This window comes from Schistocerca nitens, chromosome 3, assembly GCF_023898315.1.
Source record: "Schistocerca nitens isolate TAMUIC-IGC-003100 chromosome 3, iqSchNite1.1, whole genome shotgun sequence".
NCBI classification, from domain to species: domain Eukaryota; kingdom Metazoa; phylum Arthropoda; class Insecta; order Orthoptera; family Acrididae; genus Schistocerca; species Schistocerca nitens.
The window spans coordinates 724,991,609-725,018,384 of NC_064616.1; the positions used below are offsets into that span (position 1 = coordinate 724,991,609).

At 41.5% G+C, this 26,776-nt stretch overlaps 1 protein-coding gene across 1 annotated transcript in view; it reads right to left on the reverse strand.

The window, feature by feature from the left end:
- LOC126249736 (copper chaperone for superoxide dismutase) overlaps positions 1 to 26,776 on the reverse strand; it is a 96,558-nt gene that overhangs the window by 56,066 nt on the left and 13,716 nt on the right. Inside the window, exons 2-3 of the mRNA XM_049951414.1 lie at positions 22,549 to 22,747; positions 10,330 to 10,528 (exon numbers count right to left, since the gene is read on the reverse strand). Of these exons, the coding sequence (XP_049807371.1) occupies positions 10,330 to 10,528; positions 22,549 to 22,747 (398 nt within the window). The remainder of the gene's footprint in view (positions 1 to 10,329; positions 10,529 to 22,548; positions 22,748 to 26,776) is intronic.

Genomic DNA, 26,776 nt, shown 5'->3' on the forward strand with positions numbered 1-26,776 from the left:
ATTAAATAGGTCTGGTACCTCAACCATCATGTCACGCACATCTGGTAAAAATTTGGTCTCCTCCTAATGTATAACATTGGGTTAAATGGTACCTCAATTTGAGGAAGCATTTTAGAAAAATAATTGCATAAATTTCTTTGTAATCTTTTTTAATAACCCTAAGAATGTTCAAAAATATTCAAAATACTTCTAATTTATTTAGAAAGGCTGAAGGACACTTTCCTTGTCAACTCCTGTTAACTCAGACACTGCTCTGATTGTTAAACGGCGATCTTGTCGAACAAGTTTACCGATTTTTTCAATGTTTGCATCAGTTTTTGCTGACAATGGTCTGCCAGTGCGAGTGTCATCACTGGTGTCTTCGCGGCCATCTTTAAATCATTTAAACCACTCAAACACTTGTGTTCGCGATAAACAATCATCGCCGTACACTTGTTGTAACATTACAAACGTTTCACTTGCAGATTTTCCTAGTTTGAAACAAAATTTGATGTTAACACGCTGTTCTTTCTGTACACTCAACATTTTCCGACGTACAGACAAAACGTCAACTACTTAAAACAGACGCCACGGGCAGACTGAGTGCAGGAGGCAGATGAAACTCGAGCAGTAGGCGGAGCGAGAGTCACGTGACAGGCCAAGCGACTTTCAGCCTTATTGCATTCGTTTTATTGTTTCACCAATACTAGTCCGGTTTCTTTCTAGCCACACCTCGTATTATAAACAGTGCCTGAAAGAAATAGGTGTTGATTTTTACATAACATTGAGCCAGAAAAGTACCCTGTTTCTTAATAAAGAGACTAGTAATAAAATAATACTCACTGATGTAGAACATCAACGAATTAGAGTGGGAAGGGTTCATGGGAAAATTCTCAAAAGGTATAAGAAGGCATAAGCATTTATCAGTCACCTTGAAGTGAGCATTCTACTGAGAATTCAGACGCAGATGATAGCACATGCAAGCCAGGAAACAGAAAAATGTGCGAGGAGTATAATGACTACACTCTCAATATGGAGTACAATAGATGTTGAAAGAAAAGTGATTCTCTGACGGTTGCTGCAAGAGAGATCTCGTTTTCCATAAACCAAATATTACCGAAGTACAATACTTTTTTAAATTGCAAGTTCTGGCAATCTGCCACAAACAGGAGTAGATTCCAGTTGTTACACAGATATTTTCACTTCTCAGATGATTCACTGCAATCTAATGATTGACAGTTAAATTGGACCAGTTGTGTATCATTCCAATGGCACTATTAACAATAGTTAAATTCCAGATAAAAACCTCTGCACTGACGAGTCAGAAGTTTTGTGGTGTGATGGTTTGAGTTAAGGATACATGCTGCTGTATATAACAAATTTATAATTCTGTAGTTCTGACAAAACTTGTCTGCTTTCAAAAAACCAATGTTAATGGAACATTGCGCAACAACATAACAAATAACACACAACATTTAGTTACTCTGAAACTGAAGGAAGGTCAGGTGGCTTCGCATAGAATGAAATTTTAGTTGTTAGCAGCTGGAAGGACAAAAGGGAAGTTCTCTGCATTTTTCATGCACACTGTGCTGAATACGTTAAAGTTTGTAATCAAAACAGCAAGAAAATTCTTGAAAACTAACACAAGCATTAATCAAGCCAATCAAATGCTTTCCTTTTATTCAGCTCTGCAAAAATTATCATTTAGCCAAAAAATTATTCTGTATAGTACGGAAATGTATCTCCACAATGGCTAGTTTTACAGTCAGGTAATTTCAAATTGTATCTGTATGGAAGACAGAAAACTAGTACTACTTGTATTAACATTTTACACTCATAAGACTGTTTAAGCATCCATTTACTTGGTAAGCACTCCACCACGAATTTCTTAGTGTTTACAAAGCGGTCCCAGATAGCTTAATTTTGAAATGGGAGTCACCATTCCTCAAGATTTTAAGCTCAGTAAGAAATAAGTGTAAAATTTTTGCATTTTTTGTCTAATGGTACACAAGTGGACTGCTGAGTTACTTTCATAGAGAATACAATTCTTTTTCTCTAAACAAGACATATGAGCAAAAATACACTCCTGGAAATTGAAATAAGAACACCGTGAATTCATTGTCCCAGGAAGGGGAAACTTTATTGACACATTCCTGGGGTCAGATACATCACATGATCACACTGACAGAACCACAGGCACATAGACACAGGCAACAGAGCATGCACAATGTCGGCACTAGTACAGTGTATATCCACCTTTCGCAGCAATGCAGGCTGCTATTCTCCCATGGAGACGATCGTAGAGATGCTGGATGTAGTCCTGTGGAACGGCTTGCCATGCCATTTCCACCTGGCGCCTCAGTTGGACCAGCGTTCGTGCTGGACGTGCAGACCGCGTGAGACGACGCTTCATCCAGTCCCAAACATGCTCAATGGGGGACAGATCCGGAGATCTTGCTGGCCAGGGTAGTTGACTTACACCTTCTAGAGCACGTTGGGTGACACGGGATACATGCGGACGTGCATTGTCCTGTTGGAACAGCAAGTTCCCTTGCCGGTCTAGAAATGGTAGAACGATGGGTTCGATGATGGTTTGGATGTACCGTGCACTATTCAGTGTCCCCTCGACGATCACCAGTGGTGTACGGCCAGTGTAGGAGATCGCTCCCCACACCATGATGCCGGGTGTTGGCCCTGTGTGCCTCGGTCGTATGCAGTCCTGATTGTGGCGCTCACCTGCACGGCGCCCAACACGCATACGACCATCATTGGCACCAAGGCAGAAGCGACTCTCATCGCTGAAGACGACACGTCTCCATTCGTCCCTCCATTCACGCCTGTCGCGACACCACTGGAGGCGGGCTGCACGATGTTGGGGCGTGAGCGGAAGACGGCCTAACGGTGTGCGGGACCGTAGCCCAGCTTCATGGAGACGGTTGCGAATGGTCCTCGCCGATACCCCAGGAGCAACAGTGTCCCTAATTTGCTGGGAAGTGGCAGTGCGGTCCCCTACGGCACTGCGTAGGATCCTACGGTCTTGGCGTGCATCCGTGCGTCGCTGCGGTCCGGTCCCAGGTCGACGGGCACGTGCACCTTCCGCCGACCACTGGCGACAACAAAGACTGCGATGGAGCTCCGTATGCCACGGCAAACTGGCTGACACTGACGGCGACAGTGCACAAATGCTGCGCAGCTAGCGCCATTCGACGGCCAACACCGCGGTTCCTGGTGTGTCCGCTGTGCCGTGCGTGTGATCATTGCTTGTACAGCCCTCTCGCAGTGTCCGGAGCAAGTATGGTGGGTCTGACACACCAGTGTCAATGTGTTCTTTTTTCCATTTCCAGGAGTGTATTTATCGGGAAGGTGTGGCAAATATTGAAGATTTTGGCACACTCTTGTTTTTCACTAATTTTGATTTTACTATCTGAATTTTTAATTCTGATCAACAGGTACAAGTTCCTACATTTTCTACTACTTTGTTTAAAATTTTGCAGAAATTCACTTTTGTGGGGTTATTTGAAGATCTGGATTCAACGTAACTCTTCCTTTTGCAGGATAATTTGATGTCTGGAGTAATAGCTCCTTCACAAGGCCTTTGGAGTCTCTCATCAAGTTCTAAATAAATAGGCTCACACTCAGTTTCCTGAAAGCAGGGTTTTAAACTTTTAAATTCTATCTGTTGTAATCCTACAAAGTGAGCATGCAAAATTAAACACCGTGCACCTCCACAGCCAGCCTAAAGAGGCCGCCTCACATCGGCACAGACAGCGCAGCAAGCGCTGCGTCGTGTGCGAAACAGTCTTATATAAGCCAGTGCACCGGGCCCTCAGACACTCCAATGTTTATGTCACAAATATATACTTCACTGCTAGCCTGTGCCTTTAAAGTACTTCTTGGTTTCATGTGTTTGTACTACTTAATATGTCATTCAGTGTCTTAGTGTAATCCTTCATGTAGAAGCAAATTAAAAGTTGGTTGGTGGACATTCTGATATTGTGTTTGTGCAACATTACAATATTTTTGTTGACAAGTGTGGTATTCCACTCTGCAAATTTTGTTTTGCAATTCACTATGGCCAGTATGTCAGTGGAAGAAATTCTTCAAGCCCTTGCTGAACAGCAGCGAGCTCTCACCAATCAACAGCAGGCTCTCTCTCCATGGCATAAAACAATTTGGCAGCATCACTGACATGCCAATATTGAATACTGTTGATGCAACCCCCATGGTTTCCTTCATATAATGATTCTGCAGAAGATTGGGATGCATACAAAAAACACCTTCAGCAACATTTCCAAGCTTTCGTTGTCACCAACCCCAACATGTGGAAGGCTTTCTTTCTGTCATGGATTTCTCCTTGTGTCAGCTAGCTCCTCTTCAGGAACCTACCAGCCTCTCTTTGGCTCTCTGCTCATCACTGCAAACATACTCATGCTATTGCTGCTCACGCGAGTTCTACTGTTGTCAAAAGCAGCTGAAACAGTCATACAGAGCTCGAGCAGCGAAACTTCATGGGCTTAGCCATAGTTGCCAGGTTGTTACTAAAACTCACTGGGACTCATATGCTATCTCACACTTGGGCCCTGTCTGGCAGGTAAGTTCATGAATGTGCTTTACAATGTGAAAATCCCTCTCTCGCAGAAGTTTTGAACATTGTCTAGTCTTTTGAAGTGTATAGGGCAGCAGAAAGTCAGACAGAAGCTTGGTCTGAAGTAGCTGCCATTGCTTCTCCTCCTCAGCCACTGTCAGTTAGCTAAGGGAGATGACATCACGGTGGTGCAATCGTGCTCTCCAAAATGCTTGGTGCAGTGCCATGTTAAACAGCAACAACAGTCAGCATCACAACTGCGGACATGTGCTCCTCTCCCGTCATGCCCTAATTGTTTGGTTCAACATGAGCAGGCTGTGTATCAAAGTGTTTGGCTGTATGACACTACTGTAAAAGAAAGGGACATATTGCTTCCGTGAGTAGCTCTCCACCTCCTCCATCAAACATGAATGTGGATGTGAACAGTTTTTCACACGTGACAGAAGCCCCAAACAAACTGTTCATTGAAGTATGTGTTATGGACACGATGTTAAACATGCAAGTAGACCTGGGTGCGGCAGTGACTTCGATAAATTCTCAAACCTATGTCGATCTTGGATCACCGGGGTCATCCCCTGTCTCTTGCTGGTTGGGGAGTTACAACAAACAACAAATACCCACATTGGGACAGTTTTCTATTCCCGTAATGTATAAAGCAGCTGTTCAGCCTTTGACCTTCATGCTAGTGGATGATGCCAACAGAGAAAACGTATTTCAGTTAGATGCCTTCAAAACTTCTGGATTCTCTATTTCTGACAAAGTGCATCTGCTATCAGATCAAATTCTGTACTAAGAACTGGACACACTTTGCTCGGAATTTTCCTCACTGTTTTGAGAATGTTTTGGATGTGCTATCGATTACAAGGCTCACACCACAATGAAACTGAAGGCACTCTCCTGTTTTTCTCGTGCCCGCTCAAACTCAATGGCTTTATGGGAGCAAGTCATATCAGAACTCTATCAACTTACATCCTTCAGTGTTGTCACGCCTGTCTCCGCTATTGAATGGTCTACTCCATTGGTAATTTTTACAAAACCTGACTGTCACCTTCAGCTCTGGTGATTTTAAAATGTCAGTAAACTCACAGCCTATTATTGATACCTATCCCTTACCCCATCAAGATGAACTATTAGCACAGCTTTCCTGGAGTTAATATTTTTCCAAAATAGACTTGTCTGAAGCCTACTTGCAACTGCCTTTGGATGATGGTTCCAAATGCACCCTCATACTGAATACCCCCTTTGGGTTACACCAATACTGGTGCCTATCACTCAGCATAGCTAGCATTTCTGCTATTTTCCAATGATTTTTGGAGCAGCTCATGGTCTCCGTGGCGAGACATATTAACTACCTGGATCATATTGTGGTCTCCGGATGCTCATCAGATGAACACTTGCCAAATCTTTGTGACTCGTTCACAGTGCTGCAGGCCGCCAAGTTACATTTTAACTTAGATAAACAGCAATTTTTTCAGCTGCCTATCATCTATCTAGGTTTTGAAATCTCACGTGCTGGTGTCAAACCTTTAAAGCCAGAATATCTATGCCTATGCCACTGCCACTTTGCCATTCCTATCAATGTCAAAGAGTTGCAGGTCTTTCTCGGAAAGGTTGCTTACTACCATAAATTTCTTTCTGGTGCAGCCACAGTGACTCAGTCCCTTCGTGCTCTCTTACATAAAGGTGTTCCTTTTCACTGGTTACCCACCTGTGAGCTTGCTTTTACCCTGTTGAAGTCAAAATTACACTTGGTACCTTGCATGGTTACCTTCCAACCATTCCAAGATCTTGTTTTGGCCACAGACATCTCCCAGTGTGGCTGTTCTTGCACACAAATACATGGACAGTTCTGAGCACGCAATTGCATATGCTTCCAAACTCTGAATTAGGCACCACAGTGCTACTCACAGATAGAAAAAGCAGCACTTGTTATTGTAAATGCACTAAAAAACATCTCGTTTTCCTATATGGTTTTAAATTTCATTTGAGTACTGATCATAAATCTCTGGTTTATCTTTTTTATCCTTCAGCATCTCTTCCAGACAAAGCAGCCCTTTTCCAGCAACACTAGGTTCTGTTTCTGTCACACTATAACAACAAGATTCATTTCTGCCTCACAGCACAACACGGTAATGCTGATGCTGTTTTTCAGTTGCTGATTGGCCCCCAATCCAGAACTTGATCAGGATGAACTGTTGTGTTTCCATTTATACGTTGAAGCCCAAAACATCGTGGATGGTTTCCCCATTACCAGTTCTCAGATTTTGGCGGCTGTCATGGCCAATCCTGTTTTATGTCAGGTTGTTCTATTTGTCCACCATGGCTGACCGGATACGCCACTGGGCCAGGCATCAGATCCCTTGTGCAATTATTATCCTCTCCATTCTCAATGGTGTGTTACTATTAGCTACTAAAGAATCAGTGCCCAGGGTAGTGATCCTGTCTGCATTGCAGTGGGACTTCATGCGCCTTCTCCACCTGGACCATTGGGGTGTTCCTCGTACAAAATTTTGGGCCCACAATCGTGTGCTTTGGCCAGATATTGACAATGAGATCACGCATGTTGTCCACTTGCCTGAAGTGCACCACCCATCAAGCAGCACTATTGGTGTCTCTTTCCTTGTCTCTCACCCCCCAGCATCCCTGGAAGCATATTCATGCCGATTTTGCAGGTCCCTTCCTAAACTCCTTTTGACTTGTAGTAGTTGATGCTTTCTCAAAGTTTCCTTATGTGGTTCCTTTCCCATACTCATCCACTGCAGCTATGGTCATGGCCCTCGCAATCATTTTCTCCTTGTAAGGATCACTGAATATGCTTTTGACAGACACCCACAATTTGTGTCTCAGGATTTCGAAGATTTTTGTACAGAGTGACATCTTGCGTGTTGCATCCGCTCCATTTCATCATCAGTCCAATGGAGGGGTGAAGTGGTTGGTCATTACGTTAAAAACTCAGACAAAAAAAGACATCACACTATCTTCTCCCAAGGAAGCCCTCAATGGATCCTTGAACTCATATAGGATCCCTCCAGCTGTCAATCATAACCCAGCAGAACTGCTTTATATGGCCACCACTGCCACTCCTTCACCTGCTTCGACTGATGCCCGGCCATCCATCAGCAACTGCCTCACAGCAGTTCCAACTGCCTCCGCCGTTTGGGCCTGCAGGTGTGGCCAATGCTTTAAGTGGATAACAGCAATCATCCATCAGTGCTGAAGCTGCTGCCTCTGCCTCGTGCGCACCTCCAATGGCTTGGTGTCACAACACTATGACCAGTCACCCCACACATGTCCAACCAAGTGCCGGAGACCCTGCCACTCCTGTGTCTACCTCCACCATCCACACTGGTCCCCTGGCATGGTCCATACCCCCCTCTGACTCCTGCACTGTCTGTGTTCTGGGTACCATTGCCACCGGACAGAATAGTTAGCACCAGGCCACCTCAGTCTACGCAGCCTGTCACTGCCACCATCGCCTTTGTCTTCTCTGCTGCTTCCATTGCCAAGTGCCTGTCAGGATGTGGACATGTGTCTCCATCATTGGTACTCCCTTATGGTCTCTCGCAGGAGAGTGGATGCCACACCTGCGCCATTTCAGACTGTATTCTCCGGAAGTCATGGACATGTCCTTTGAGAACACCTTTCCCGAAGAGGGAAGGAGAATTATAATCCCGTACAGTGAACATGTATAATTAAACAGTGCACACATCCACAGCCTAAAGAGACCACCTCACATCGGCACAGATGGCGCAGCAAGTGCCACCATTTATGCGACAAATGTGTACTTCACTACTAGACTGTGCCTTAATGTACTCCTTGGTTTCGTGAGTTTGTACTGATTATGTCATTCAGCATTAGCATAATCCTTCATGTGGAAACAGATTAAAAGTTGAATGGTGGAAATGCTGATATTGTGTTTGTGCAATGTTACAATAGTATCGTTACTTACAAGCCTGGCTATTTTCCAGGTGTGTGTGTGTGTGTGTGTGTGTGTGTGTGTGTGTGTGTGTGCAGAATACAATATCTATCTGATTTCAACAGTGCCTTAACAATTAAGTTCACTGAAATGATTATGATGATGATGATTATTAGTGTTTTAGGGCGCACAACAGCGAGGTTATCAGCGCCTGTTCCCAAAAGTTCAATTCAGAGCCGAATTGTGAGAGAATTGGTATTGTTCAAAGTGCAAGATGGGACACAGCACATCAAAACAGGGAGATAAAACTAAAAATAAAAGAGCAGTACAAACAGGGAAAAATAATTAACGATGGCTGAGTGACCACTTACAAATAATGGGTGACCAAACCACTGGACAGCACATTAAGACTTCAATCCCAATAGTTTGGGAAGAAGGCCAGACATCACACAAAAACGTAAAACTCTAGCAACACTCGCCTCATTATTAGTTAAAAGAGAGGGTAGGTCTGGTGGGAAACGGAAATCGTCCCTCAAACCCGCATATAAAACACACTCAGTTAAAATATGTCGTATCGACAGCTGTGTCCCACATGTCTGACACGTTGGTGGATCCTCACGACGTAACAGAAAACCATGTGTCAAAGGACAATGTCCTATCCGAAGCCGTGTAAGGGCTACTTCCTCAGCGCGTCGGTGGCGGAAGGAGGTGAGCCACGGTCGGACAGAATCCTCCACCGCTCGCAACTTATTATCCCCCACGTCCAGCCACTGAGCCTCCCACCAACGCATGACCTTCCGAGTCACGAAAGACGTAATGGCCTGCAGGGGGACGGAACAGCGAGCAGGAGGTGGGATGGAGCAAGCCTCCTTGGCAGCCACATCTGCAAGTTCATTGCCAGGAATCCCTATGTGCCCTGGAACCCAGCAGAAAATTACATCCTTACCCTGCTGTTGCAAGAGCAGGAGTGCGTCCTGCACCTCTTGCACCATCCGATCTGCTGGGTACAGCTGTTCAAGAGCGTGTAGAGCACTTTGGGAATCGGAGCAGATGATGAATTTCGTGCCACGATGTCGGCGCATATGCTCTAAAGCTTGCAGAATGGCAAACAGTTCTGCATAGTAAACTGAGAACTGCTCTGGGAGCCCTATTCGATGGACAGTATCGGGAAACACAGCAGAGCAGCCCATAAAATCACCCTGTTTAGACCCATCCGTGTAAACAGTAATAAAATCGGAATGGCGTTCTAAAATCTCAGTAAGTTTAATTTTAAAAAGGTGGTCTGGGGTACAATACTTCCTGTAAGCAGCCAGATCAAGAAGTAATCTTGGCCTTTGTAGTCGCCAGGGAGATCCCCTACTCCATCCCTGGTGGAGTACCTTAATGCCCTCCAGGTGTACTAACTCGAGACTCTCCTTCACACGGATGCCAAACGGCTTTGTTGCCTTCGGACGGTGGCGGAAGAGACGTTCCAGTGCCGGCTGGGAAAAAGTGTTGGACGCCAATGAAAGAGGAGTGGACTTGGCCCTGTACGCGTGCCGTACCACGAGGAGAAGACGCCGAATGGACAGCGGAGGCTCTCCCGCCTCGACACACAGACTAGCAACCGGACTCGTGCGATAAGCCCCCGTTGAAAGCCTAATACCCTCATGGTGAATCACGTCCAACATTTTGAGGTAGGAAGGTCAAGTTCACTGAACAATGTACTGCTACACAGCTTCACACACAACATACATAAATATTAACTGCACAATAATCTGGACTAACAGATACAAGCAAATTCATTTTCACATTCATACAATTGTGCATTATCTTTTCCTTTTTTTAACAGTGACTAATTAAAAATTACCTTTCACAACCATCAGAAATATCACCACATTCATATACATGAATACCATGTTTTCCTGGTTGCAATCCATCTATAGTACCATCAATTACACAAGTATCATTGTCAAGTTGTAGAAATCTGATAACACCCTTTATATGACCATCTGCCCGCCCACAGTCATTTCCAACCATTGCAACAGCTGCAGTTTTACATACACCACCTGGAATATGAATATTTGATTCATCTCGGTTTACATACCAAATAGATAAATGAAAAACATTTATGATCACAGAAACATTTTGAAAACATATGCATTTCGAAAAATTTATTAAATTTTGAGTTATATCTTCCGAAAGGCAGGACAGCACACAAAATTCTCTACAGTAAACAATCTAATATATCCAAACAACATTATAAGAAGGACCATTGGCTAATCACTGATTACATACTTTATGCAGATACATGACAAATTATTTTATATTTTCAGAGTTCACAAAACTAATGCTAAAAATATGTTTTTTCCATTTCTGGACTATCATTTTTATGCCAATGAAAAATGTGTTTGAATGTTGTTACAAAAAGTAGAAACTACATGTAAATGAACTTGTGCACTTAAAAAACCAGAGAAAAATTGATCATTTATCTTTTCTTTGTGAACTGTCATTTATTAGTCTCATACATTACATAATCTAAATCATTTGATTCAGGTATAGGAGAATATCAGACATTGTGGTAAAGCTTCACCATAAACATAGAACAACTGATGTTAATAATAGCCTCCTAATAATAATACGATTTGTTACATACATAATAAAATCCAATACAAAGTTATCATTTGCTTAAATTATGATTTCATCCTCCATGAACATTGCTCTCACATAATTTGTTGTAGCCTTATTCACAGAATCTCTGGCTTCATATGAAATACTTTCTGCCCATTAATTTATTACATACTGTCATCCCCGTGTACTGTGGAGTCCATGCATTCAATTTCAATTTGTGTGCAGGTAGCATAAAATACTTTTTGTGCCTCGTGTTGTATGTGTGGTTAAACTGATTCACCTCAAGTAATTTTTGTCTGCCGTGGAAGGAGGTTATAACTCATAAATGAATATGGAGGGAGCAGTTAGAATTTGCAGTCTCCACAATAACAGGTAACAAGATTTTTTTCGCTATTCAGTACACACTTATCTGACACTATTCCTCTGCATTTTCAGCATTCGAGATATAGTATTGAACTTTCCCAGAAAATTATACCATACTGAATGACAGATTCAAAATAACTATGATATGCTACTTTTTGTGTAGTGACATAAGTAGAAGTTGTTAGTATTTTCATTTCAAGTTCAAAACTGTTCAATTTATTTGATAGGAATTCAATATGTGTATTCTAGCTTAAGTTCTTGTCCACATTTAGTCCAAGGAATCTGATCATATCAACCTTTCATAAGTCGATTGTTATGCAGTTACTTTCTCTAACAGTTTTGAAGGGTTTGCAATAGAAATAGGGTGATAATTTCTCATGTTTTCTCTCAACACTTTCTTGAACACAAATTTGGCTTTGGCATACTTTAACATATTAGGAAAGCATCCTTGTTTGAAAAATTGGTTGATTATTTAAGTTAAAGAGGTGTTGGTATGAGATACACAACTTTGTAGTTATCCCATCCCATCCAGTACAGTTTTTACTTGTTAATGACAATATACCATTTTCCACATCCTTTTTGAGACTTTTTTAAAGCTGTGATATACTCAGATTCTTGGTGGAGTCCAAAGGGATTTATGTTTCTCTAATATTCAGCTATGTCAACATTTGAGACATTGATTAAGAATTCTTACTCTAATATTTGAAGCTGTGTTTATAGTAAAGCTTTTATCTACTTTAATCCTAGATATATCATGACTACTAACTCTAACTCTTATTTGGTAATGGACCACACTAGCTTTGACTTACGTTTTAAAATGAACTTGTATTCGTTTGGCTGCCTTCACAGCCTTTTTTAAATGTAGCATCATAATGTCTAACATACTTAGTAATATGTCTGTTTTAATTATATTTCAGTGCCTCTTCTAGGCACTAGAAATTTTTGTACATTGATTTATCCATTTAAGTTTACCAGTCACTGGAAAACTGGGAAAGTTTCATGAAACATTCCAAAAAAGCTACTTACAAATTTGTCAAAGTTACTACTGCTTGAAATACAACTGTCAAAAGTCCATTCAGTCTCTCTTATTATTAAATATGGCTGATTTTTTTTTTTTTTTTTTTTTTTTTTTAATTGAAGTTCTTTCTCGCATGGCTTTTGTAACACGAAATTTCTTTGCTAATTTTTGGTAGTTTAATGAATAATGGTAGTTTAGTGAATAATGAGTGTTGTCTGATATATTTAAATCCAAGCAAAATTTATAAACATGTTCAAACCCAATTTGTTAAAATATTATCAATAGAGGTCAGTGACTGTGCATTTCTCTCATGGCTTGCATGAAGTTTACTTTGAAGCCAAAGATTTTTATTACATCAGTGAATTTGGACACCTCATTGTTTTCAACTTTGATATTAATATTGAAGCTATTACAATATTTTTTTTTTCCTTTCTTTCTTTATTCAGATTTTCAAACAGGCACTGAAATTTGATCATAAAAACTTCAGTTGTAGCTTTCTCTAGTACTCTGTAAGTAGAAATTAGTATGACATTTACATTCCTTTACTCAACACAGCAGCTCTCAAATATATGCTCTTTATTCAAATAATTAAAATAATTTCTTGTTTCATATTTTATATCAAAATAAATAAGTATGCAAAAGTCTATAGCTCTTCTCTTCAAAAGCCATTGGCTATTTGAAAGTTTCAGTTTTATTAAAGATTTTAATATTATCATCTGTAAGCCAATGCCGGCCGGAGTGGCCGTGCGGTTCTAGGCGCTGCAGTCTGGAGCCGAGCGACCGCTACGGTTGCAGGTTCGAATCCTGCCTCGGGCATGGATGTGTGTGATGTCCTTAGGTTAGTTTGGGTTTAATTAGTTCTAAGTTCTAGGCGACTGATGACCTCAGGAGTTAAGTCGCATAGTGCTCAGAGCTATTTTTTTTGTAAGCCAATGTTCGTTAAGGCAAATAACTTTTACATTTTTACATTCAGAAAGAATAATTTCTAATTCATTAACTCCATTACTTTTGTTTAAAAAAAAGTCAGCAATTAGTTCATTAATATTCCAGTGCAGTACTTAGGGACATTCTTTCCTATTAATGGTTTCAGTTATGCTCTTTTTTAGGTAGTGTTCCAGTCTTTCCATTTTTGTTACCACACTTTGTGTCATCTCCATCCTTCCTTGTAAGTTTCCCCTATTATTTAGAATTTTATATGTATCAGTGAACATTTTGCTAAGAATTTTGGACCCTAACCTATTAAATGTAAACCACTTTTACCAAAGCATTTATTGCTTTATAACTTATTTGAACCCATAAACAGAACCCCTAGAGTGTTACAGTTTTAGTTTGTACAGTGGTTTATTCTCTCCATATATGTCACTGAAAGATTTTCTGTGGACAATACTGCTCACTAAAATTCTATATGCTTAGCAGAGGTTACTGGTAGAATGAATTAAATTTTTGTTTCACTAACACTTTCCTCTTCAGTGCTGCTTCTAGGAGAATTTTTACCTACATGAATGACAACTCTACAGTAATTCTTTCGAAGTGCTTCTGCTGAACCATCCTGTGAACTATATAGGTTTCTGAAATGTTTTTTCACCTGATGGATCCTGATTCTTAGGAAGACATCCACTGTGGAATTTGGCATTGCCATATTTTTGGGCAGCGAATCACTTATAACACAGAATTAATTTTTTCATTCTGCTTTTCACTTCTCCACTTACATTTTTTTCAGTTTTTGAGATTTCCATGGGAGCTTCTTCCAAAGGTGCAACTGACTCACTGAGCAAACAGATGTACCATTCAGCTTGTTTTTGATGTTACTCTTGTCTATCAGCTCCACTAGCTTGCAAAAAAATTTTCTTGTGCATTTCAGGTCACAAATTTCTTGCTTCTGCACTGATAATACTACTTTTAAAGTGTCGAATTAATATGTACTACTTTAATAACTTCTTCTTGTGAGCTCAGAGTGGAAGACAGTTTCATCCTGTAAACAGTCTAGGCATGACCAATGAATATCATTGCTAATAAATTTTAAGCATAATTGTGCAAAATTTTGATTTAGCCATAAGTTCCACTTCACACACAAAATTAGTTTTATAACCCTTTATTGACTGTTATGCAGTTTAGTAACAGATTTAATTAATGTACTTGATGATGATAAAGATGTCAAGTTTTTCCGCAAATTGTAATACATATTCAATATGGTCTTTGGAAGAGATCTGGACAACCTCTGGCACATTTTCTTCCTCAAATGTGTTTCTTTCCAATCAGTAAACTTCCTCTGCAAAAAACTTATGATAACCTAACAACAAAATAAAAATATTCATCACAGTGTCAATACGTCATCAAATGGTCTCTGAACGGATGATATGTAACTACACTGTAAATTGATCATGGGGGCACAAGAGGAAAAATGTGTAGAAACAAAGTTCATGATCATATTCATATAACACAAAAAGGCAGTGGATATCTAGTCCCAGAATCTACCGAAGGATGGTAAGCATGAGACATGGGTCAACTGATACTTAAAATAGAAGATACCCAAGTTCCATCACCTACCAAAAGAAAGGAAAATGAGACAATATACTTTGAATACGAAAGTCACCCACAATCCCACGCGAAAGACACAGAAAGATGGGGCAAATGCAAGTCGATATTGAAATACTAGAAACAAACAAAATCTGAAAACTTATACGAAGCAGAGTGGGCAACTGAGTCAGAGCTCAGAAGGAGAAAAAAGACACTATCAGAGAATATGGCAGAAACAATAGTGAGAAACATCACATTTTGTTTACAGTTACATTTGCAATCACTGGGTAAGCAGAAGTTTTTTCTGTGTCTGTCTGCTAAAAGAGGAGAAAGGTCTTTCACATAACCTCTGTTGAATCCTAATGGTAATATATCAAGTCCAGTCACATTAAATCTGTTGTTTGTTATTTACAGGTCCCATGGCTTGTAACTGAGATGTATCACTATGGGGTGGAAAATGTCAGTTAATTTACAACTGTAATGGACTTCATCAGTGAAAAATATGGCCATTTACACAATTGTCTTTTACATTAACTGTAAGCTATTTTTAATTTTTTCTTTTCCACATACAATGATCTACGTACATACAAAAGATACGCACAAAAAGGCTTCTCTTATCACACTAAGCCTGAGCAGTGGATACTGTAAGTTACTTCTTCTAGTATATGTTTAAGAATGTTGTGACTAATTGTTGATAATGAACTTCATTAGGAAGTAGATGTGCTGTGAGGTGGTTGTCAGGATACACAATTGTTTAAAAAGTAATATACAAGTGGTTATAGTGTAAACCCCATATATTATCCTTATTGCACACTTCTTCAATTTCTGCTGTAGCTGTAAAAACTGATTTAGTTGAACGGTAGTTATAGAATAAAAATTTCTGTTTCATATTTATTTTCCTTGTTAACTCCAATTACTGATAATTTTGTGAAACAATTTATAGAATTTATAAATTCCTGTCATGATTTTCTTTTTTCCTCTCAGCAGTTTGTCTAACTCTGGATCTCACTACCTGAGACACTACTAGGATTTCTACAAATGGTTTGTCTGTAAATCTTCCTAAGCATCACTGTCTGCCCCTTACTGTATGCCTACTGCTATCTTTGGTAAATATTAAAAATCTGTGACTACTATCAGTCACAAGTGTGCAGTCCTAAAGGATTGACTGCACACCGACCAGTGCAGTGCTGCGAAATGGCATCAAGAAGGTGCTGACCCATGCGGCAATGGAAAGAGAAGACAGTGCCACACCTCCAAGAAGACAGAGTTGAGCCCTCCCCATTAACGCTGACTTAGCCAGCCGCCCATCACTAGTCAGGCCCAGTTTGGTCACAGACTTCAAGAGCATTATTACTGAATAATAAGAAGACTATACTTACCCTGCGTTTCACATGCAGTAATAGTGTGTACAAGTAATTGCATGTGGGAGGCACAGGAAGCCCCTCAAGCAATCTCATAACGAGAAGTTAAGTTATGTTTCTTTAATTTTTTGAAATAAAGTGTTCTATTAATTTGCAAGTGTTATGTACAGACCATTTTGGATTCCTGCCATTGGCCTTTGCAAATTCTCTCCTTCCTTCTTTGTGTCTGTGCTGATTCCCACAGTAGCCAATAGAACATCTGGCACTGTGGATTACAGAATCAACACTGCCTTCTTCGCTCTTTGCCGCTCCATCACAGTGCATCACTAATATTTCTCCTTCTTTGCTACTAACTGTGTTCTTTCTAGCAGACTTACAGCAACACTTCCACTATTTGTGTATCTGCATTGCTTATAATTAATTTGTTGCAGCACTCCTCTCATTAAAATGTTCTCTAACACACCTCCTACATCACCTGCACCTATGCCTCCGGTTACTGCTGGCTTTTATCTAATGCAGTTTATTCAGTTTCAGAACCACCAAATGTCGCAGTTGAAGATGGCAGTCCAGCAGCTCATTAATGCACAAGCTACTGCTCCATCAACTCCATCACAACAGCCAGTCACATCCATGGCTCTGCCTACATGCATTCCACTGTTCTGAGCCTACAGTGAAGAACAAGAGGAGAGGAATGAGGGGTACACAGCAAGTGCAAGATACAGTGAAACTTTCTATTTCTTGTTGACAGCCGGCACAGGAGTTTACCTCCTCACTCAGAAGTTATTCCCGGTTGAAATTGCTGGTTTTTGAAGTTTTAGTTTCCACCCTCACTAAGTATTACGAGTATCAGATACAGGTTGCTGCTGCTTGTTACAAGTTCTGTCAATTGTGGAAAGAGCCAAAACAAACATACCGTCAGTGGGTCACTGAACTTCAGGGCTTGACACGACAGTGTCATTTTCACTGTGGCTGTGGACAGTACTACAGTGATGCAATGATCTGTCACACAATTACATACAATGTGCCAGACAGTGGGCTTCATGACCAAATTCTAAAACATTCTGATCCTACTTTGAAACAAGTGTTACAAATTACTGAACATCAGGACTCGTGTGATAGTGCTACAGAAAACTTTGAGGTAGCTCCCATTTGCAGTGTAACGCAAAGTGACAAACAGGTATGGCCTTGTGCCTGACTATCACCCATAAACAGGCCACCGCGCCATGGGCAATGTAAACAAGTGTCAATGCGTGTATCTGCTGTGAAATCATGTCCACATTGCTTTGCCACACATAAAAGACAGAACTGCCCTTCGCCGAAAACAAATTGCTTTGCTTGCAGAAAGCCAGGTCATGTAGAGAGAGAGAGAGAGAGAGAGAGAGAGAGAGAGAGAGAGTGTGTGTGTGTGTGTGTGTGTGTAACAGAAAAATAATTCTACCCATGTTCACTTTTGTAAGTATGGAGCACTTTCTCACTCAGTGAATCTAGTTTTTTCTAAACTGCTACTGGTCCTAGTAACAACCAGATTCAGGATGTGCCCTCACCCTGCCCAACTGCTGGGCTATGACAGTCAAACAAACTGTGCCTTTTGTCAGTCATTGTCAGACGCTGTGTGCGACTTCAGTTACACAATGCCAATGGAGTGTTTATAAGACTGTGAAAATTGAGTTAGATTCATTTGATTTGTTTGGTCTTTGTATTCAGGAAGATGCACTTTCTGCTTTCAACCCAAAAGACAATGTTACACAATTGATTGAGAAGTTCCCTGATTTATTTTCTGAAGGACTTGGCAGAGCAAATAATTTTGTGGTGCACATTACAATGAAGGAGAATGCGTAACCTAAGTCATTTCAGGCGCATCCTGTCCCTCATGCACTTAGAGACAAAGTTACAAGTGAACTTAAACAATGGCAAGACGATAGTGTTATCGCTCCTATCCAAACTAATCAATGGGCTTCTCCCTTAGCAATCTTACCAAAGCCTTCTGGAAGACTTTGTCTTTGTGTTGACTTCAAATCCACTGTGAATCCACAAACAATAAATAATTAATACTTGTCCATTGCCTTACCCTGAGGAATTAATGGACAAGCTTGGTGAAGGCCGCTATTTTTCAAAAATTGACTTACACAACACATATTTGCAAATTCTGGTAGATGAGGAGTCTTAACATGTTTGCGGTCAACACACATTTAGGGTTGCTCAAATTTTTGTGATTACCCTTTGGCAGCACTGCCACACCTACCGCATTCCAAAGCTACTAACAGCCTACTGTAAAAATTTCATTCTGTTCAAATTACTTTGTCTATATTGTGGTGTCAGGACATACACCAGAGGAACAATCAATAACCTTCGTACTATTTTTCAAGTACTTTCAGCTGCAGATTTGAAGTGTCACCTGGGCAAATGTGCCTTTTTTCAGATTGAAATTCAGTACTTAGGTAACGTTATTAATAGCCAAGGTGTTCGTCACCTTCAGTCACATTTGCTGCCCATCCAGTACCTCCCTGCCCTGCAGAATGTGATGGAATTACAGGCAGTTCTCGGAAATATGACATATTATATTTGGTTTATACGCAACACAGCCCACACTGTGGCTCCATTCCATCGTTTGCTCTGGAAGAATGTGCCTTTTGTTTCGACCACAGTGTGTCAGGATGCATTCCAGAAACTTAAAAAAGCCTTGTTGAGTGATAAATGCCTTGTTCATTTCAATCCCACTAAGCCTGTGGTTTTAGCCATGGACGCTTCTTTGTACGAGATCGGAGTTGTGATCTCGCACACAGTTTGTTCATAGGACAGGCCGATAGCTTTCGCTTTCAAGTTATTGACCACGACTCAATGTAACTATTCCCAAACCAAGAAGGAAGCACTTGCTTTTATCTATAGTGTGACAAAGTTTCACCATTATTTGTTTGGTCAGAGGTTTTACCTAGTGACAGACCATAAACCACTTCAGTCTTTGTTTCATGTCAGAACCTGTTACGCCACACACGGCTCAGAAACTGCAACGTTGACATATTGTAACAGCCCATGTTGAAGCATGCACATGCTTATGCCTTTTCTCGCCTACTGTTGGTCCCAATTCTGAATTCAACGTTACTGTCGATCTTGTTGTCAGGACACAGAACTTTTACAGACTTTTTCACTGCACTACAGAAAAATTGCACAGGCCACAGAAGAAGTCCCTTACTTGAACCTTTTGTTGCACTACATCCGTATTTCTTGGCCTCATTCAGTGAAGAACATTCAGAATTCTTTTTTGTGCCAATACTTTGCTCATTGGCATGGCCTCTCCATCCAGCACAGTGTCAGTGTGATTTCATTGCAAAATGACTGGACAATTGCGAGTTTTTATTCCTTAAGTGTTGCAAAAAGATGTGTTGCGATTGCCCCACCCAGGACATTAGGGAATTGTACGCACAAAACAGACAGCACATTGGCACTGTACTTGGCCGGGCATGGATGCCCACATTGAACAGATAATGTCACAGTGTCACGCTTGTGCTGAAACTCTATGAGCCCTGCTGCAAACGTTTTCAGCTTGGCCAAAGTCACAATCGCTGTAGCAAAGAGTGCATATTGACTTTGCTTGTCCCTTTAAGAACATTGAATGGCTTATCACTGTGGACTCTTTTAGCAAACATCCATTTGCATTTCTCATGAACTTAACTACGTCACATAATACACCCCAGGCTATGTCATTTGTTTTTTGTTTGGAAGGTTTGCTTGAAGTATGGGTACAGACAACAGACCACAGTTTATGGCTCAGGACTTTGAACAGTTTTGTAACCAATGGTATCACTCACCAATGCTCCATTTCATCCTCAGTCAAACAGAGAAGCTGAATGATTTGTGCGTATATTCAAGCAACAAATGAACAAGCTACATGCCTCCCACACATGGGAGCAAACGCTGTTCTTCCTTGTAACGTATCACTCCCAGTACCATGACAGTCCATCGCTGGCAGAGCTTCAATACGGCCAGTGTCACCACATACTGCTCCAGCTGCAACCCCCACTGCAGCATACAGCGCCTCCCACGCTCCGAAGTATTGCTCTGCGCCTAATGATTCTATTCTTTTCAGAGTTTTTGGTCACATCAGGTGCCGGGAGAGAGGAAAGGTTCTTCGAAATTTGGGCACTTGCATATATTTAACTCAAGGCCTGCTGGGATGCTGCACCGCCATCAGAACCAGATTCGTGCTTGTAGATTGTGAGATTCTTCCGTAGATTTTCTGTCCCCATACTTGCATCCTACCAGGATCTTGTAGCCGGTGTGACTGCGCCCAGGTGCCTCTTCGGCACTACCTGCAGAATCGATGGAGTTGGACCCATTGCCTTTGCTGTCACAGTAGATCACCTTCCCAGCACCTACCGAAGACTGCCACTGTCACCGTCATCATTGTCATTGTCATCGTCATTGCTATTGTCATCACTGCCCTCTCCGTTTTTTGTCAGACTGGCTCAAGAGGAGGGTGGGTACCTTTTCGGGGGTTATCCAACTGACATTCCCCTCGGAGGACAAGACGGATGTATGGGCGTGGCCAAGGGCTCAGCATTGGTCCCAGTTGTGGCTCCTCGCTCCTCATGCCATCCAGATTCCTGCCTCCCCACTCCCCGTTGTCGTAAGCTGGCAAGATGGCTCCCTACACAACAACAGTGTGACGTTTTGGAGCAGAGGATTGTGCAGTCCAAAGCATCAACTGCACACCGACTAGCACAGCACCACAAAATGGCATCAAGAAGATGCTGACCCGCGTGCCAGTGGAAGGAGAGGGCAGCACCACACCTCCAGCAAGACAGAGTTCAATACACCCTGTCAATGGTGACTTAACAAGCTGCCCATTGCTGCTCAGGCCTAGTTCAGTTGCAGACTTTGAGGGCATCAATACTGAGTAATAGGAAGACAATACTTAGCCTGCGTTCTGTGAATAGTTATAGTGTGGAAAAGTAACTGCACGTCTGACACCTGCCATCGCAACTTCTCTCCTTCCTCGTTTGTGTCAGTGCTGATTCCCACAGTAGCCAACACTACACCAAGTATTTCATATGAACACATTTTCTTTTTCTTTTAGCAAAAAAAGGGTGACAATTATTGAACTATATTGAAAAACTGTAAATTAGTTACAAACTACAGTGTGCACACCCTTTATTCAAGATCTAAATGTCACTACAGATATTTGGATTAAGGTTATGACATGTTCGGTATGCCTGCCATCATTGGCAATGATGTGGTGCAGACGAAGAGTGAAGTTCTGCATGACCCGCTGAGGTGTCGGAGGATCGATGCTGTCGATGACCTCCTGAACAGCTGTTTGCAGCTCAGCAAGATTATTGCTGAATACCTTGTCTTTAATATAGTCCCCATAAAAAGGAGTCACACGTACTCGGATCTGGAGAATATGGCGGCCAATCAAGGCCAATGCCAGTGGCCTCTGGGTACCCCAGAGCCAGAATGCAGTCCCCAGAGTGCTCCTCCTGGGCATCAAACACACTCCTGCTTTGACAGGGTCGAGCTACATCTTGCATGAACCACATCTTGTCGAAATGAGGGTCACTTTGGATAATGGGGATGAAATCATTTTCCAAAATCTAAGTACCGTTCGATAGTCACCGTGCCATCAAGGAATATCACAGCGATTATTCCGTGACTGGACATTGCACACTTAAGTGTCACCCACTGAGGGTAAAGAGACTTCTCAATCGCAAAATGTGGAGTCTCAGTCCTCAAATGTGCCAATTTTGCTTGCTGACAAACCATCCAAATGAGAGTGGGCTTCGCACCAAACCAAACCATACAGCACATAATAATTCCCATCATGCCCTGTGGTCAACCATGCAGTTTGAATGTCCTAACGTAAAACGTTCAGAAGTTATGACAATTTTATTTCATATAGATCAATAATTGTCACCCTGTACACACAATATCCTTACATGTAATCACAATCATATTCACTTATTAATGGTGAAGAGCTCACAAATGTGATTCCTTGGCAAGTATACACGTTCTCTATCAATAATCTAAAAACTGCAACCAAAACACTTGCTTCTAAATCATTTCAAATAAATTTTTCATTCCTTTCACTAATTGATGCCATTATCACATTACTATCTGAGCAGTGGGTTTCCCCATCACTACAGATCCTGATTAGTGGCAGGAATGTAACCCTACAACATTTAGCAATTACAGTCATACGTACCACCATAACCCTTCAGGACAGCTCTACAGCCAGTTGATTCAAGTTTTTCTAAAATCTCTGAGGTTGGTAAGGTTGTTTCCAAAACAACAGACTCATCCTTTAATGACACATCAAATTTAGAAATACCATCAACATTGGTCAAGCATTTCCTTATTTTCTCCACACATGAATCACATTTCATTTGCACTGCAAATTCTACCTGCAAAATATACAGTAAAACACCCGCAAGTCAATAGACTTAGAAAACTATTTCTGTAATTGGTTATAAGTTAATTTGTGCATAAAATAAAAAATCCATATATGATAAATAACTTCTATTCATATAATTGCTTCCTACTTAATTAATTAATTATCTATAAGCAGCAACAAAAATGACTTCATATTTTTCTCACTCTGTACTTGCATCTTTCATTGCCCCTTAAGGGAACTGCAGGGTAAACATGAGATATTTAGCAAAATTCATAGAAAGGCAGTACAAGAACTTACTCAATAGTTTCTTAAGAAAAAAACTTCTTTCATGCAATATCTTTGGTTTCGTTTTTACTGTGCATTTACATTAAATTAAATAAGTCTCCTATCAGCTAATTCTAAATTTAATGTGAAAAATGTACCTATTAAATTTCTTAAACACTAGCCAACCAAAAACATTTTGAAAGTAATCCATCTTTATCCACTTGGTTGGCGTTTTTTGTTAAGTGAAAATTTTGCATGAAAAATAAAATTTTTTGGCAGTGCATTTTATGTCATGCAGGACACTAATCCTGAACGTGACTCAGCCACCTCCCAGCCACACCGTGGACTGCGTGCCTGAGACGTGACCTAGTGAGGTGGCGCAGTGCTTACCACACTGGACTCACAGCAGGGAGGATGACAGTTCAAACCCACATCTGCCATCCTGATTTAGGTTTTCCATGACTTCCCTAAACTGCTTCACGCAAACACTGGGATGGTTCCTTTTAAAGGGCACAGCCAACTTTGTTCCCCATCCGTCCTTAATCTGATGGGACCGATGACCTCTCTGTCTGGTCCCCTTGCCCAAACCAACCAACCAACCAGAGACGTGCCATCTCCATACATATTTCTGTGATAGTCAGCTGGCAGGCAAATCCTGCACCCACAAATGAAAAGAACCTGATGTAATCAATCCAGGTTCCCTTCCACACGTTCCTTTGCCCATTTTCTTTAGCATCACACTGGGAAATTGTACTGTTGTTTATAATGGATGCCTGGAGGGCAAACTGACTGCAAGATGCTCGCATTCCGCCTGGATGAACACGGCCATCCCAACTGCCTCTAAAATGGCAGAGCACAGTCATGATGCATCCTCCTCAGCATAACTGCAAGTGATAATTTCCAGATAACTGTCATCAGGTTGTGTTGCTGAAGTCAGGTGACCATTAAAATTAAGTTCATCAACCATTTGTGTCTCACAATGGCAGCAGTTCAATGTTCCAATGATATCACTTTGGTGAATGCCAATTTGCCAGGCAACCTCCCATGCTGATAACACTTCTTATCAAAGTGGCAACGTGCACTGTCTAAGCTTGGAAAGACCCTTTAAGGCATGTTGACTGACTAAACAGGGTACACAACCCACACTGTCACATTCACAATTAGAAACCAATGTCCTCTGCTAAACTACAATGAGAATTAGGTTTATTTTTACTCCATTAGACAGGTGGTTGTAAATACAAAGGTCTGCTGAAAAGTAATGCCCCCAAATTATTTATGTGAAAACGGCAAGCTTTTTAAATAAAACGGACGTTATTAATGTTCTACATCACTATTATTTTTCATGTCTACATATTTGCAGCCCTCTGCCGCTACAGGGCTCCAAATTATAGCATATGACATGGCAATGTGTAACTGTGCTGGTGCATAAGAAACACCTTGCTGCAATCAAGTTTCAAATTTGAAGAGCCGTCCACACACGGAGCACCCTCTCCTTCAGCATGACAATGCCAGACCACACACGAATCCTGCAATACCTGCAACAAACCAGTGTCTTGAGTTCACCACTATCAAACATCTTCCCTACAGTCCTGACTTGACACCATCTGATTTTCATCTGTTTCCAAAACTTGAAGAACACCTTGGAAGACTTCGCTTTGAGAGTGATGAAGCAGTGCAAGCAGAGGTGTCATCGTGGCTCCACTTACAAAATTAAACATTCTACAGTGACAGTATCAACAAACTGGTCTCCTGCTGGCAGCAATGTGTCTGTTGTGATTATGTTGAGAAATAAATATGTAGACATCAAGAATAAAGGTGCAGAATGTTAATAATGTGTTTTATTTTAAACTCTTTAAAAAATTCGAAGGTATTACTTTTCAGCCTGCCCTTATCATACGTGTGTGTGTGTGTGTGTGTGTGTGTGTGTGTGTGTGTGTGTGTGGAGAAAGAGAGAGAGAGAGAGAGAGAGGGGGGGGGGGGAAATAAAGCATTTTCTTGCCAGGGTTTGCACTCTGTCTTTTATCATTGATGCTCAACTTTGCTAAGAGTGCTAATGAACCATAGGCAGTACAGGGGTGCCCTAGCCAAACTAGTAACCCATGTTCAGGTTGCAGCCTCACCAATTCCTATACTTCCAGGACAGATCATTTAGGACGTCCAGTGAACTGCCCTTCCCGAACCATCCAGTGCAAGAGACTGCCTCATTCCAAGCCACTATCACTCTACTTTCTCTACCCCTGGAGGCATATATGGGTGTCCATGAGATGATTACCACAGCTGCATTGAGGGGAGTCCTCTTCACATGAAAGGAACACATGGATAAGTCTGGTGTAGCCAATATGCTACCGACACAGTATGATGGCACCTTTAAAACAGGCCTGGAGAGAAGTATGCCATGCCCTGGTGCTCCCTGTGACTGTTCTCTGCTTATTGAGGGTTGAAGTAGCCTGCCATCACATGTCCCAGGTTTTCAAAATTTGAGTCACAGTTGTAGTCATAATTGAATTATAGGAATGGGTGCACACAACAGGGGTGCCGACAGGGAACTCTGTGAAAACAGACAAGAGAGGGCAGTTGGCAGTCCTTGCCTAAAATTCCCAATGGTATCCAGCTGGTCTACCTATTTATGTACGATTGGTACACAGTCTGAACAGTATGTTGTGAAACACGGTTAAGTAACATGGAAGGGTAGGCACCTGACAGATTGTGACTGCATAGTTCACCAGGAGGCTGTCTACAGCACTCATCCGGAAGGCTCCAATTGCCTATTGCACACCACTGTAGTTGACCAGGTCTAACAAGCTCAGTACTGGTGGTGCTGCTGACTCTTAGGCAACACATCTATAGTCCAGCTGGGATAAAAATTAAAGCTTTACAAAATCACAGAAGAACTGTACAGACTATATTCCAGAAATTGGTGCTGTGAAATCTGAAGTTATTAACCTTCTTCAAGTAATTTGCCTTGAGCTGGCATACAAGGGGTTGGGTTGTTTGGGGAAGGAGACCAGACAGCGAGGTCATCGGTCTCATCAGATTAGGGAAGGATGGGGAAGGAAGTCAGCCGTGCCCTTCCAGAGGAACCATCCTGGCATTTGCCTGGTGTGATTGAGGGAAATCACGGAAAACCTATATCAGGATGGCCGGACGCAGGATTTAACCGTCGTCCTCCCAAATGTGAGTCCAGTGTTGGCATACAGGTGGTAACCATGTTAACCATTGTCAAATAAAAGGCCTAAAAATTTTAAAGTTTCAACAAATTCAAGAAATTGGTTGCCAAAGTAAAGTTCCAGGTGGGAATGCACAGTCCAGTGCAGGATTAATATCCATGATTAATGGCCCAATTACATACTTTCTATAAGGTGCCCTCTAGTTGGTGCTCTGTGGTGCACAATGATGGAGAGCTGTTAAAAGGCAAAGGTTCTCCACACGCAGTAATGGTGAGGTATCCCACTGGAGTCACAATATCATTGACAGCAATGGCAAAGAGATTATGCTCAGAACTGATCCCTGAGGGATGCCAGTTTCCTGTACATATTGGTTGATGAGAGTTAAACCTATCCGGACTCCAAATTGCCAGAGGGATAGGAAGTTCTGTATAAAAATCAGTGAACAGCAACGGAAGCCCTAGTCATGCAGTGTAGACAGGGTGTGATATCATCGTACACCTTCTGTAGGTCAAAGAACACAGCAATTAAGTGTTGTTGATTCGTGAAAGCATTGTGCCCTGCAGATTCCTGATGAACCAGTTGGTCTGTGGTGGACCGGAATACCCAAA